Source organism: Quercus suber, unplaced genomic scaffold, assembly GCF_002906115.3.
Source record: "Quercus suber isolate HL8 unplaced genomic scaffold, Cork oak 2.0 scaffold_185, whole genome shotgun sequence".
In the NCBI taxonomy this organism is placed as follows: Eukaryota; Viridiplantae; Streptophyta; class Magnoliopsida; order Fagales; family Fagaceae; genus Quercus; species Quercus suber.
This window is the reverse complement of record NW_027069643.1, coordinates 438,352-450,605: the sequence shown is the minus strand read 5'-3', so window position 1 is coordinate 450,605 and position 12,254 is coordinate 438,352. Positions and strand designations below refer to the sequence as shown.

Here is a 12,254-nt window from a genome sequence, read left to right as displayed (position 1 = left end):
TCTTTGTATTTAAATTTTTAATTAGATACCTTTTAAACCCCTTAATAAATTGAGGTATGCATGACGTTGACCCGACCATTTCCCTTAAATAAGGATCTCTCTCTTTCTCTTTTGAAATTCGTAGGGCTTAATGTTCTTAGTTAGTGGTCCAGTTCATTCACTTAGCCAAAACTTTAATAATTCTTTGATTAATTAAGGGCCATTAATAGGAAAGATGGTAAGCAATTGCTTTGTATTTTTTTTGTTTTCCCCTACTTTTGAAAAAGAATAAAATTCCAATATGCACTATGATCTATAAATGTCGGGCGCAAGGGTCCACTAAGATTGCAACTAACATGGGTTATTGGATCATGGATTCATGAGCTAAATTTGAGCATCACATGGCATTAATTGGTGTTACAGATTGTGAGGTTCATATTCTCCAAACTCTTCTAAAGGTACCAAAATATAGTCAATCTCTTCGGTTTGCACATGAAACCCATCAAAGGCTGTTCTCACTGGGTCATTAATTAAATTAAGTCGGTAAGAAATCCAAAAGTATGAGAAGAAAAAAAAAAAAGAGACAAATATATACTACAATTTTAGAGAAAATGATGTTGAAAAAGACTTGCATTAATTTAAACACTTCGAATGATTCCATATGGAACATTTTACTGTAGTTGTACAGTATATTAATTAATTAGTAATGGTGTATGTGGGAGTTTATAAAAGATGGTGGGAGAAAGGAAGAAATATAAAATTTGCTATTATATACTCCCTCCGTATATACCAGTTTGTTTATCCTCTATTTCATTTTAAGATGTCCTAAAACATTGTTCTGTTTCTAAAAATAAAATTCATTAATTTACTAATGTTCCTATTATACCCCTACTTTATTTTCAAAATTATTTGAAAAGAACATATATATATATATATATATATTTTTTTTAAATCAATCTAATTGGGGTCATTTTTAGTTGCCTCATTAAGAATAACTTAAAAAAAAAAAAAAGCTAATAAATTTATTTAAGGGTAGTTTTGTAAACTTATATATTTTTATAAGGCTGACAAGAATAAATAATGTTCCCTTAAAAATTTGATTTTTCAAACAAAATAAACAAATTAGGACGGAGAGAGTATGTTGTTTACATTTAATATGTTTTCTATGATAATGGAGATAAATTTGATATTTGACTTTTATATTTCATTAAAAGAATGGTTGAATGAGTGTTTATCTTACTTTTGAGAAATGTTTATGAAATAATGGAACAGAATGAGCATTACATTCTAATTCCCTAATTCTTTACCACTAAACTTGCAAATGGGAGAATTAATGAGATATTTTCTTAAAAATTAATTTTAATCCATCATATTCTATTACAAAGATTATAGAATTTTTCCTCCTATACAAGTTGTGAGTGAGTGATCACTTGTAAAAAAAATAAAAAATAAAAAAGCTGAACGTGTTTAAAGATAAATCAGATAATCAAAGAGGTATAGATACTGTCATTTCTAAATTTTTTTTTTAAAAACTGTAAGTGAGCTGAGGCTGAGTCACAGGGCTCTACAGATCAGCCCGGATTATTAATTGTCATTGTCATCTTGGGCCCTAGTTGAATTGGGACAGGTATCCAACCAAATAACTTGGAAATTCACATGCGATTTGAAGAAAGGTGGTCCATTTATAAGAAAGGTGGTCCATATTTTCTAATCTTTAAAGCCCTAAAGTAAGGGGTGTTGCACGTGTGCAACTCACGTGCGATGTGAGATTTTGCACCAACTAAGGGCCTAGCTTTGGTTTAGGTGCTTAAAGATTTTGGGATTTGGGAATTGTGGACCATTAACAATTATTGCAGTCAAAATAAATGTAGAGACTAAGGTCTACTTTTATAAAGCTACATATACATATATATAGGCCATGGTGATGTATTGGATGAGGTTTTGATATAAAACTTGCCCAGCCCAAGGGTAGCCCACTTTCCTTCTGGGTGAAGCCTAGTTTCTTCTTACCCATAATCCAATCTCAATTTCAAGTATACCCTTTTCACGCTTGAACAAGGCAACGAGCATTTTCTTCATGCTCATATTAAAAAGAAATAAATTTTTTTTTTTTTTTTTGGATAGATGAATAGTTGGGGAGAGTGAGATTTGAATTCTAAATATCTCCGTCCGAAACACCAAAAGGGCTAATTAGTTAAGCTAGGAAACTCTTGGAAAAGAAAAAGAAAAAAAATAGAAGGCATTTCTTAAAACATATGGCCAGACTTCTCCATTTTCTTGGGCTTGAAACATAGTTTATTTTACATACAGCTTAAAAAAAAGTACTTTTAACTAATTATATTTCAAGAAAAATAGACAAATTAAAGTAAATTCAACCAAAAAAAAAAAACTAGGAATGTCGAATTTAAAGAATGAGCTTGTTAGGATTGAAAGAAAGCAGAAAAGAATTCTATATTTTTAATTTTTTATATGTATATGTATTTCAATGAATTCCTTAAAAGAGTTTATTATCACAAGTTAAATTAAAACATATTAGGAAAGTATAATCGAGTAATACCAAAAAATATAAATAAATAAATAAATAGAGATACAGAATTAAGGCTTGTCAATCAAGCTAATTAATTTAAGCCTGGTAGATTATGATATTTTAGAATATTCTAGTGATATTAATTTTAATATGCCTCCTCAAACTCACGGTACTCTAGCTAGCTAGAGACCAACTTGAGTTTAGCAACAAATTAAAGTACAAAAACAAATTGGAGGATGAGACTTAGTATATATGATAGTCAGTTGATTAATTAGTAAAAGTAACAGGATAGAGATTAGTAGAGACGGAACGTTAACTAATATCACTATGATTACACAAAAAATGATAATTAATCAATCTTGATATGTGTGGTATGCTAAATTGCTAATGTTTACGTCATTATGGACAATATAAATAGTACTATGGTTATCACAAATGATAGGAGAGCATGCTAAGGCCTATAGCAACCAACATATCTAGAAAGGCTCAAAGATGGTGCTAGCAATTATGCATGGCACTTAACCTCAAAACTATAACGAGCTACACAATAGATTAACTCTTACTATACCGCACCCTACAGTTTTTTTAAAAAAATATTATTATTATTATATATATGTGTATTAATTTTAGCAATTTTGTTTTATAAAGTTACATTTTATTTTCCTTTAACAATATTATTAATTCTTTTAAGAGTAATTTTATACTCACAAACTTTTTTATAACATTTTTAGAAACTATATTGGTAGCAAATTCTTATTGGTTCGCATATGGGCAAACCACTCGCATCATTTTTTTTTACTTACTAGTAAGTAGTAACCACTTATCACATCAATAATTTATAAAAAAAATAAATAAAAAAACTTGTAGCTCTAGCATTTTCTTCATTTTAGTAACTATAAAAAAATTTATAGATCTAAAATCTGAAACAAAATATACAAGCCCAAAAAAAAAAAAGCTCAACAACAAAAATTACAAGTAAAACTAAAAACAAAATTATGCTCAATTAATTAATTTTATCCAAAATAAATAACCCTGTCCTTTACAAAAATTCTAAACAAAAATAATTTTGTTTTTATTCACAAAAAAAAAAAAAAAAAACTCTGCAGTTAAGTAGCAGAATCAAGATTAAAATTGTCGCATACAACCATTAGTAAAACCACCTCTCAACTCAAAGTTTTGACTCCATCCCTAAAACAAACAAATAAGCAAAACATCAAGTGCTTGTTGCCCAATTAACGTTATTGTTCAATTTTCTCCATACTGATCCCTCCTCATATCATTACTATTTTCTTTCAATTATTGGGTGTCATAGATCTGGGCTTCATACTTGAAGCCCACTATACTGATAAACTTAGACATATGTTCCAAAAATATATCACGGAGCTGTACTCATTCATGAATTTTGTCACCAAAGATACCTAGTTATAATAATTCTAAAAAAAAAAAAAAAAGATACCTAGCTATAACAAACTTTTTTTTTTTTTTTTGAAAGATAGCTATAACAAACTTCATTAATAACTAAATGTATAAATAAATGGACAATTGAGCCTTTTGGTTTAAATACATTGTTTGATTCTCCTAACAAGAAAAAGAATTTCGGTTCAAATTCTCCTGTTTTGTTTAAAAACACAAAACAAAAACAACTTATGCTTGACCCATCCTGTCCTTATAGTCCATCCCTGGATTTTTTTTTTTTTTTTTGTGAAAATGAACATTGTGCACAATTTTTATTGTGGCAGCTGATGTTAAAATACAATCAAATGGTAGACTTCAAATAAGCTCAGATACCCTCGTTCTTATTACAAAGATATGCTTACAAACTACAGCCCTCACTATATAACAGTCATTCGATCTCATCACATCGTCTAGCAACAAGGTTTTGTATACAGTGAAAAGAGTAGAAATTTACTATAACTTGGTATATAGAAAATGAAAGCACCAACAAGGTAATCACAGCCAAGGGATGAAGAAGTTTAGGTGGTGTTTAGTATCAATGTTTGAACATCAATTTTCAGTGTTTAAACATTGAAACACGTATTTCTGCAATACTTTTTAACCAATACATATTTTTATAACACTTAAACAATAACACTAGAAATTTCTAGCCAAACGGACTCTTACTTATTTAAAGGAAATTCCATGAAATCGTGCATGTTAAAAGAGGTGTTTATCATGTCATACGTTAACAAAATACTGTTGTACGTACTTTGATATTGCACATAACAAAGTTGGGTATATGACAGACCAAAGAGGCACACGAATTATTGGCTCATTTATTAAGCACCGTACGGTCAACAATGTCCCTGGTGATTGCTGGAATACAACTCGAACTCCTTGCAATCCTACTCTTCTTTTGACCTCCTTTATCTGCAGTAGGACTCACAGACTTAGCCCTAGTTCTTGAACTTTTCTTCAAAATCTCTTTGAAGGCCTCAGCTTGGTACAAAACAGGATGAGCCCTATCAATTCTATTGAACCTTACACAAGCACTTATGTGTTCATTCAAAGCCTCTTCTCTTTTCCCTCCATTCTTCTCCATCTCTTCACTCACAGCCTCAGCACACAGCCCACAAATTAACTTCCCTGAAAACTTTTCACGCACGCCATTGATGTACTCACGGGTGCACTCTTCGGACATTTCACAGCACTCGCACTTGGCCTCTTCAACCTCGGATATTGGTGGGAGGTCGTGTTTTTCAAAGACGTCGACAATGTCGATGTCTTCTTTGCTTAGCTCGAATGAGATATCTGATATTGTTCTTCGGAGACTTTCCATTGAAAGGCTTGATGGCCTATTAGAGTAGAAACCAATGGGGTTTTCTCTGTTTGGCGCCATGAGGTGTAGGACTTAGCAAATGGTGAAAATTAACGCAATATGAAGACTATTGGAAAAGCTAGTGTTGTCTCTTGAAGAATGCAAGAGGAAGAGTGAATGTGGAATAAGTTCAGAAATTTCGAGGTTTCTCTTGTGGGGAGCAGTGTACCCATCTTCTGATTTATATTGTCTGCTGTATCTAGGATCAGATGTATGTGGACTATAAACGAATTTTCCCCAGCAATTAATGAATGTGTGAGAGAGAGAGAGAGAGAGAGAGAGAGAGAGAATCCTGAATAACCTAGATTTTTCTTGACGAGACATCAAAAAAATAATGCCTCTAATTTTACTGTTTTCTTTTATCTATTATTAAGCCAATACACAACTATGTAACATGTGAGGGTTTGTTTTTTTTTTAATCAGTAATACTTGTTACATACAAGTTATTACCCATAGTTTTACATACACTCAATTTTTTAATTGAAATTATGACTTGAAGTCACGTGTTTCAAATTTAAAATTGTAATTTTAAATTATGGTTTTAGTTCAAAATATAGTGTGTTTTGAAATAAAATAAATTAAAAAAATGTAGCCTTAGCTCAGTGTCAAAAACAATCTTTTGATGGAGTAACTTTCATGAATGCGGGTAAAGGGGAAGATACTAAAAACTTGGTCCATTTACATGAAGGTCCATACATGCATGTCTAGTCCTTACTTGAGCTAGCTTCTCTTCTTTTGCTGAAAAGCGAAAGACAGGAGAAAATTATAGAAAATGACTGAAAGCTTCTCCAATCCATTCAGGCAAAGACAACAAATTTACAAATTAATGGCTATGTCGTTAAACAGCAGAAGCAGATTGATCTAAAAAGCTCCAAATTCACGAGAAACGTGACCAACCATGCATGTGACAGAGAGAGATGTACTTATCATGATCAGAAGGATGATTAGGTTTTAGATTCACAGGTATCACGAAGTGGAAAAGAAAAAGTGATTCCGCTCTTCCAGGGCTAGCTAGCTTTGCTGTGGGCGTCGAGAGGAAAACCGGCTTCTATTTCTGCCTGCAGACTTGGAGAGTAGAGAAAACTTGAACAAGAAGGCTTTAAAGTATGAGGATTTTGTTAAATGAAAACGCAACACCACTTGCAACTGGCAATGCAAAAGTGATCATTGATCAACTTGCAGTTCATATCTATACCCTGTCTGTTTTGGGTAAAAACACAAATTATTTGAAAAATGGAGACACTAAATAATTGAGTCCAATGGATTACACCAGAAAGGGAAATCAAGATGACTTTCCTTTTAACCAGAAAGGGAAATCAAGATGAATTTTCCTTTTATAAAAATATTAGTATGTAACCCATGCTACCACACGAGAATAGATATATTATTAATCATGAGTTTATTCATGTTTAAAAGGCTCAGGTAAGTCTAAATTTATATTATTAGTACTCGTTTGGATTGGGATAAAACAGCTGAAACGCGTGTTTGCGTTTCAGCTTCTTTTTTTTTTTTTCTTTTTTTTCACGACTTCTTTTGCTGAAAAGCGAAAGACAGGAGAAAATTATAGAAAATGACTGAAAGCTTCTCCAATCCATTCAGGCAAAGACAACAAATTTACAAATTAATGGCTATGTCGTTAAACAGCAGAAGCAGATTGATCTAAAAAGCTCCAAATTCACGAGAAACGTGACCAACCATGCATGTGACAGAGAGAGATGTACTTATCATGATCAGAAGGATGATTAGGTTTTAGATTCACAGGTATCACGAAGTGGAAAAGAAAAAGTGATTCCGCTCTTCCAGGGCTAGCTAGCTTTGCTGTGGGCGTCGAGAGGAAAACCGGCTTCTATTTCTGCCTGCAGACTTGGAGAGTAGAGAAAACTTGAACAAGAAGGCTTTAAAGTATGAGGATTTTGTTAAATGAAAACGCAACACCACTTGCAACTGGCAATGCAAAAGTGATCATTGATCAACTTGCAGTTCATATCTATACCCTGTCTGTTTTGGGTAAAAACACAAATTATTTGAAAAATGGAGACACTAAATAATTGAGTCCAATGGATTACACCAGAAAGGGAAATCAAGATGACTTTCCTTTTAACCAGAAAGGGAAATCAAGATGAATTTTCCTTTTATAAAAATATTAGTATGTAACCCATGCTACCACACGAGAATAGATATATTATTAATCATGAGTTTATTCATGTTTAAAAGGCTCAGGTAAGTCTAAATTTATATTATTAGTACTCGTTTGGATTGGGATAAAACAGCTGAAACGCGTGTTTGCGTTTCAGCTTCTTTTTTTTTTTTTCTTTTTTTTCACGCGTTTCAGGCCAATTTTTTTACTGTTTAGTCACTGTTGCAATTACTGTTCATGAACAGTAGCCACAATATTTGACTTTCTTGTAATCAGTGCACATCGTGCACTGTTCATGGACCCACAAATTTTACTTTTTGACAACTTTTTCATTAAAAATGGGTCTCACGATACTATTTACACATTTAAAAATTATTTGCTACAGTGTTTTTTAGTTTTCAATTTTCAGTTATATCCAAACGGACCCTTAACCAGAAAATTTCATTAACAAAACTTAGCAGTATATATATATATATATATTACTTGTTCCATTTTTGTGGTTTGAAAATGATATTTATATGCAGATGGAAGTTGATGAGAATGAGTGGTGGGGTAAGATAGAGCAGATGAAAGGAGGAGGCGAAGAGGAGATGATAATTAAGCACAATTTCAGTTGAGCAGGCCAGCAAAACTTATATGATATGGCTTGTACCTTAATTCAGTTTTCACATCACGTATGTAGTTCCATTCTCCAATAGACCATTTGGAGGAACATATGAAATGAGCAACCACCACTTTTATTACTTCCATTGCATTCAAATGAGTTTGAATGAAGGGAATTCTCTAGAATGCTTCTCTATTTTGCATGCAAAAATGCAATATCTCCAAAGCAATTAAAACTTGACTTACGTTGACATCATAACTTACTTAGAAATAAGGGGAAACAAATAATAACAATTTATTACAGTCGAAATCATTTAGAAAATAGTGCAAATTTATCTAAATGAGTTGGTATAACATCATTGTAGTAAAAAACAAAAGTTAGCATCTTTAATAATTTTTCTCACACTTTTAATAGCAATTAAGAGACTACAAATGCCTACTTTTGGATCAGCACAGTAACAATGTAAGAAAAGGGAAAATGGAAAGTTTGAGGGGAGGATTTTCAAGCTTGTCATGATTCTTCTCATAGCAATTAGTTTTTAAAGGATCAAATGTATTAGTCCAACTCAAAGACAGCATAACTTCAAGTTCAATAATATGATGGTCATTTTATTACCAATAAGAACTGCCTTAAAAGTTAAGAACTTCCAAACAAACTCAATGGTATTGGACATCTTCGAAATGACCACATCCTTCAAATGACCCGTATTTATTATTTAAGAAAACTTGCTAATAAATTTATTATGATTTATGAAACCACTTGCAATTATGATAGCATCACACAATAAATTTTAAAATTTCAATCATAATTGATAGAAAAGATCACCAAAAAAAAAAAAAGCCTACTCAAACAGGGAATTCCAAAATTGGCTGGAGTTTCGATCATCCATCTAAAACATACATGGGAAGAAAAATACAATTTTTCTCCCATTTCCATTGAAAAATCAATACATAAAAACTAAAAAAAGAGGGTTAAAAAATTGAATGAATCTCATCTAGATTCTTCAATTGGGATATGATTTCAATATCTTCAATCACCTATCCCGATGATTGCTAACCCTTTTGTAGCAATGGACAAACAAACACCACCCGTTCTTTTATGTAGCCAAACTCTCTGCATAAAGCCAATTTTTCAACAAATCCATCAGAAACATATTCATATCAAGAAAATTATATAATATGAATAATCCAAACAAGAAATAAGCCAAAGAACCATATCAGGGAGGTACCAAAACTTTATCACAACAAAACCAAAAAAATCTATTCCCCTCTCAATTAATTAAAATGAAGTCTAAGATTCCTAAATTAAAATTTATTTTCTTCCCCTCATTTTCTCAAAACCTAATAAACGAAAACCCCATCACAGTGCCGTATTTATATCCTAATAAATGAAAACCCCATCACAATCAATCAAAAACCATATCTAAAAACTTGAAACTTTTAATTTTCACACACTTTCTCAGCACCCAAACAGAAGACAAAAAGGAAAAAAAAAAAAAAAAACACTATGAATGCAGATATTAGAAAACAGGGAAAGGCTTAGTGATTTTTGTAATCCAAAATACGAAAAAAAAAATATTGAAAAATTGAGAAACCAAACATTTTCATGAAGAACCCAAAAACCTAGAACAAAAAGGAATCAAAACCAAGATGAAAAGCCAAAACTAAAATCAATTTTTTTTTTGTGTAATTTCTGTAAGTTATAAAAAGAAAAAGAAAAAGAAAAAAACCTATCCTATCAAAGAATTTTATAAATAAAAAAAAAAATCAAATTTCATACCTAAATGTTATAAAAAAAAAAATCATACCTAAATCTAAAAAGGGGGAAAGAATGTATCGAGGCCAGTTCTGATAATCTGATGGTGGCAGGGTGGCACGACATTCACGAACACTATCTCTGTATCCCCTCAAATCTCAATCATTCTTGTTTTAAAAACCTGAAACAAAAACAAATCAAATCTAAACCTATCCAACAGGAAAACTCAAATAAAAGTAACCATTGATACCGAGAGATTCTTTTGAAATTCCATAGATTCATTGAAGAAGAGGGGAGCTGTATATTGAAGGAGATAAGGATTTTGGGTTTTGATTATTGTAGAAGGGGAGGTGAACTAAAAATACGCGAGTTGATTATTGTGGAAGAGCGGAATGTTTTATTCACCAAAAAAAAAAAAAAGGAGCACAACATTTTTTTAAATGAAATGAGTGTAATTACGACTCATCCCACTTAAATTTAGATAGATGAAGGAAAATTAGACTCTAATTTCATATTGAAATTGGTGTTGTCCTTGTTTCTCAAAAAAAAAAAAAAAAAATTGGTGTTGTCAATACCCTGTTATAACTTCAACCAAATTTCCAAGGGCTACTACTGCAGCAAGGGCATATTGAATAATTAATTTGAAAATAGAAGTATCGATACCAACTTGCATGTTGAAACATGTTATTGTCATTTTGATTTGGTTAAACACGTGTTAAAAAAGAGGAGCCACCACTATGAGATTCATTCCATGTGTGCATGTAGGTGGCTTCTCACACAAAAACTACGTTTTAGTGATAAATTGAAGAACCACATTATTTAACTACTAGATTTATCATAGCATGAGGAGTAAAAGATAAAGTTAAATGAAAATATCACATATCAAGTCTAAATGCATCACCAACTTGGGAGGGTAGCAGATGGTGGAAGTGCATATATCTAGAGAACACATCCACGTCTTTATTGTACATGTTACTAACCTTGAAAGACCAACAGTTCTGAAATGCGGCATGTACGAGGAAGATTAATAATAAACATTTGATAGATGTGAACTCAGACATATTTTTGTAAAAAGTCCTACATCTAGATGCAAATTGATATCCTACCCCTTGTTAGGTTCCATGTATGTGGACTGTGTTGACACAAGTTTAAACCAAATGTAGCAATTGTGGAGCAAAAATATTAAAATCCCCAAAACTAACAAAACAGAAAAATCAATGTAAAATATAATTAAAAAAAAAAAAAAAGCATGAAATTGAAATAGATTTTACCTGAAGAAACTTGATAATTGCATTGGATATGGAAATAGGTGAGGCTTCCGTTGTTGTTTGGTGCTCTTCGTTGAAGTATTCACACCATTACCCTCACATCTCCTCCAAAACTAAATGCATGCCACAATTGTGCAAACGATCAAAAAAAAAAAAAACTTATTACAGTGAATATTTTCACAATCAATGAGGCTTCTTGTTTTATTCCAGATGACAGTGATAGAGAGAAATGGTGTGGCTATAAAATAATCCCACTAATCAACAGACAACCTCTAAGACATAAGATGTTAATCAAACAAACAAACTCAGAAAAATTTAATGTTCATGACTTTGATTGCGTGGCTGTTGAATGCAATAAAAATACTCTACAATAAAATATCTTGATTGAAGAACAACTAACTGCAATGAAAAGAAATTGGCCTTGGCAAATTTGGATGGCTAGTTGATCCCCAAAGTACATTCATCTATAGACCTTTGAGTTTTCCTTCCATAGTGGAGTACATTTGGGATGAATCTACCACTGCCCCTGCTTTGCTAATTTATAAAAAGTGAAACCAATAATCAATGGGGCCTTTAATTAGAAGGAGTTGAGCAGACAACCAAGTGCGGAGAAGTAGAAGCCTAAACGTCAAAGTTATCAAACTGATGAAAATTGTATTGAGATTCAAAATATTGTATTGAGATTGAGAGAGATGAATAAATGTTACCATTCACTATCCTTATCTACTCTTCCAAGATAAATCCAAAAGTGATTCGTTCATATTGGACAACAAAAAAGGAAAAAAAAAAAATTGGTGGTCCCGCATGAATTTAGACACATGGCACAAAATTAGAATTCTAATTTAAAAATGCAATTTGAGTTTCTCTTTGCTTCACTATTATTAGATATATAGATATATAGATATATAGATTAGGGTTTATATTTGATACTTAAAATGAAAGGCAATAAAAAATCAAAATGTTTCCTCTTATATTAAATAAATATAAACATAAACATAGATATATACATTATTTTATTTTTATAAAAGAAAATAACATGAACAAAGAAAATAAAAAAGTTTAGCTCCAAACTAATTTGGAGCTATCTTGTTTCAACTCATGATGGGCAATTGAAGAGACTATCCATATGTAATTTTAGTTACATATTTTTTTGAATGAATTATATAATT

General features: G+C 31.5%; 1 protein-coding gene and 1 long non-coding RNA gene across 3 annotated transcripts; both read right to left on the bottom strand.

The window, feature by feature from the left end:
* Positions 1 to 4,512: 4,512 nt before the first annotated feature.
* Positions 4,513 to 5,468, bottom strand: LOC112029683 (uncharacterized). The gene has a single exon (XM_024062370.2). The coding sequence runs from the start codon at positions 5,340 to 5,342 to the stop codon at positions 4,776 to 4,778; it is 567 nt and encodes a 188-aa protein (XP_023918138.2). The 5' UTR covers positions 5,343 to 5,468; the 3' UTR covers positions 4,513 to 4,775.
* Positions 5,469 to 8,911: 3,443 nt separating this feature from the next.
* Positions 8,912 to 11,754, bottom strand: LOC112012082 (uncharacterized). Of its 2 annotated transcripts, XR_010630951.1 has the most exons (4): positions 11,486 to 11,754; positions 11,089 to 11,198; positions 9,870 to 9,998; positions 8,912 to 9,175 (listed from the first exon to the last, which is right to left on the bottom strand). It is a non-coding gene; the product is annotated as an uncharacterized LOC112012082 (long non-coding RNA). The 2 variants fall into 2 exon arrangements; XR_010630950.1 differs by lacking the exon at positions 11,486 to 11,754 and having other exon boundaries at positions 11,089 to 11,252.
* Between the last annotated feature and the right edge of the window lie 500 nt (positions 11,755 to 12,254).

Bases quoted from the DNA above. Each gene is read 5' to 3' on its own strand.
- LOC112029683 (XM_024062370.2), bottom strand. From the start codon at position 5,342: ATGGCGCCAAACAGAGAAAACCCCATTGGTTTCTACTCTAATAGGCCA.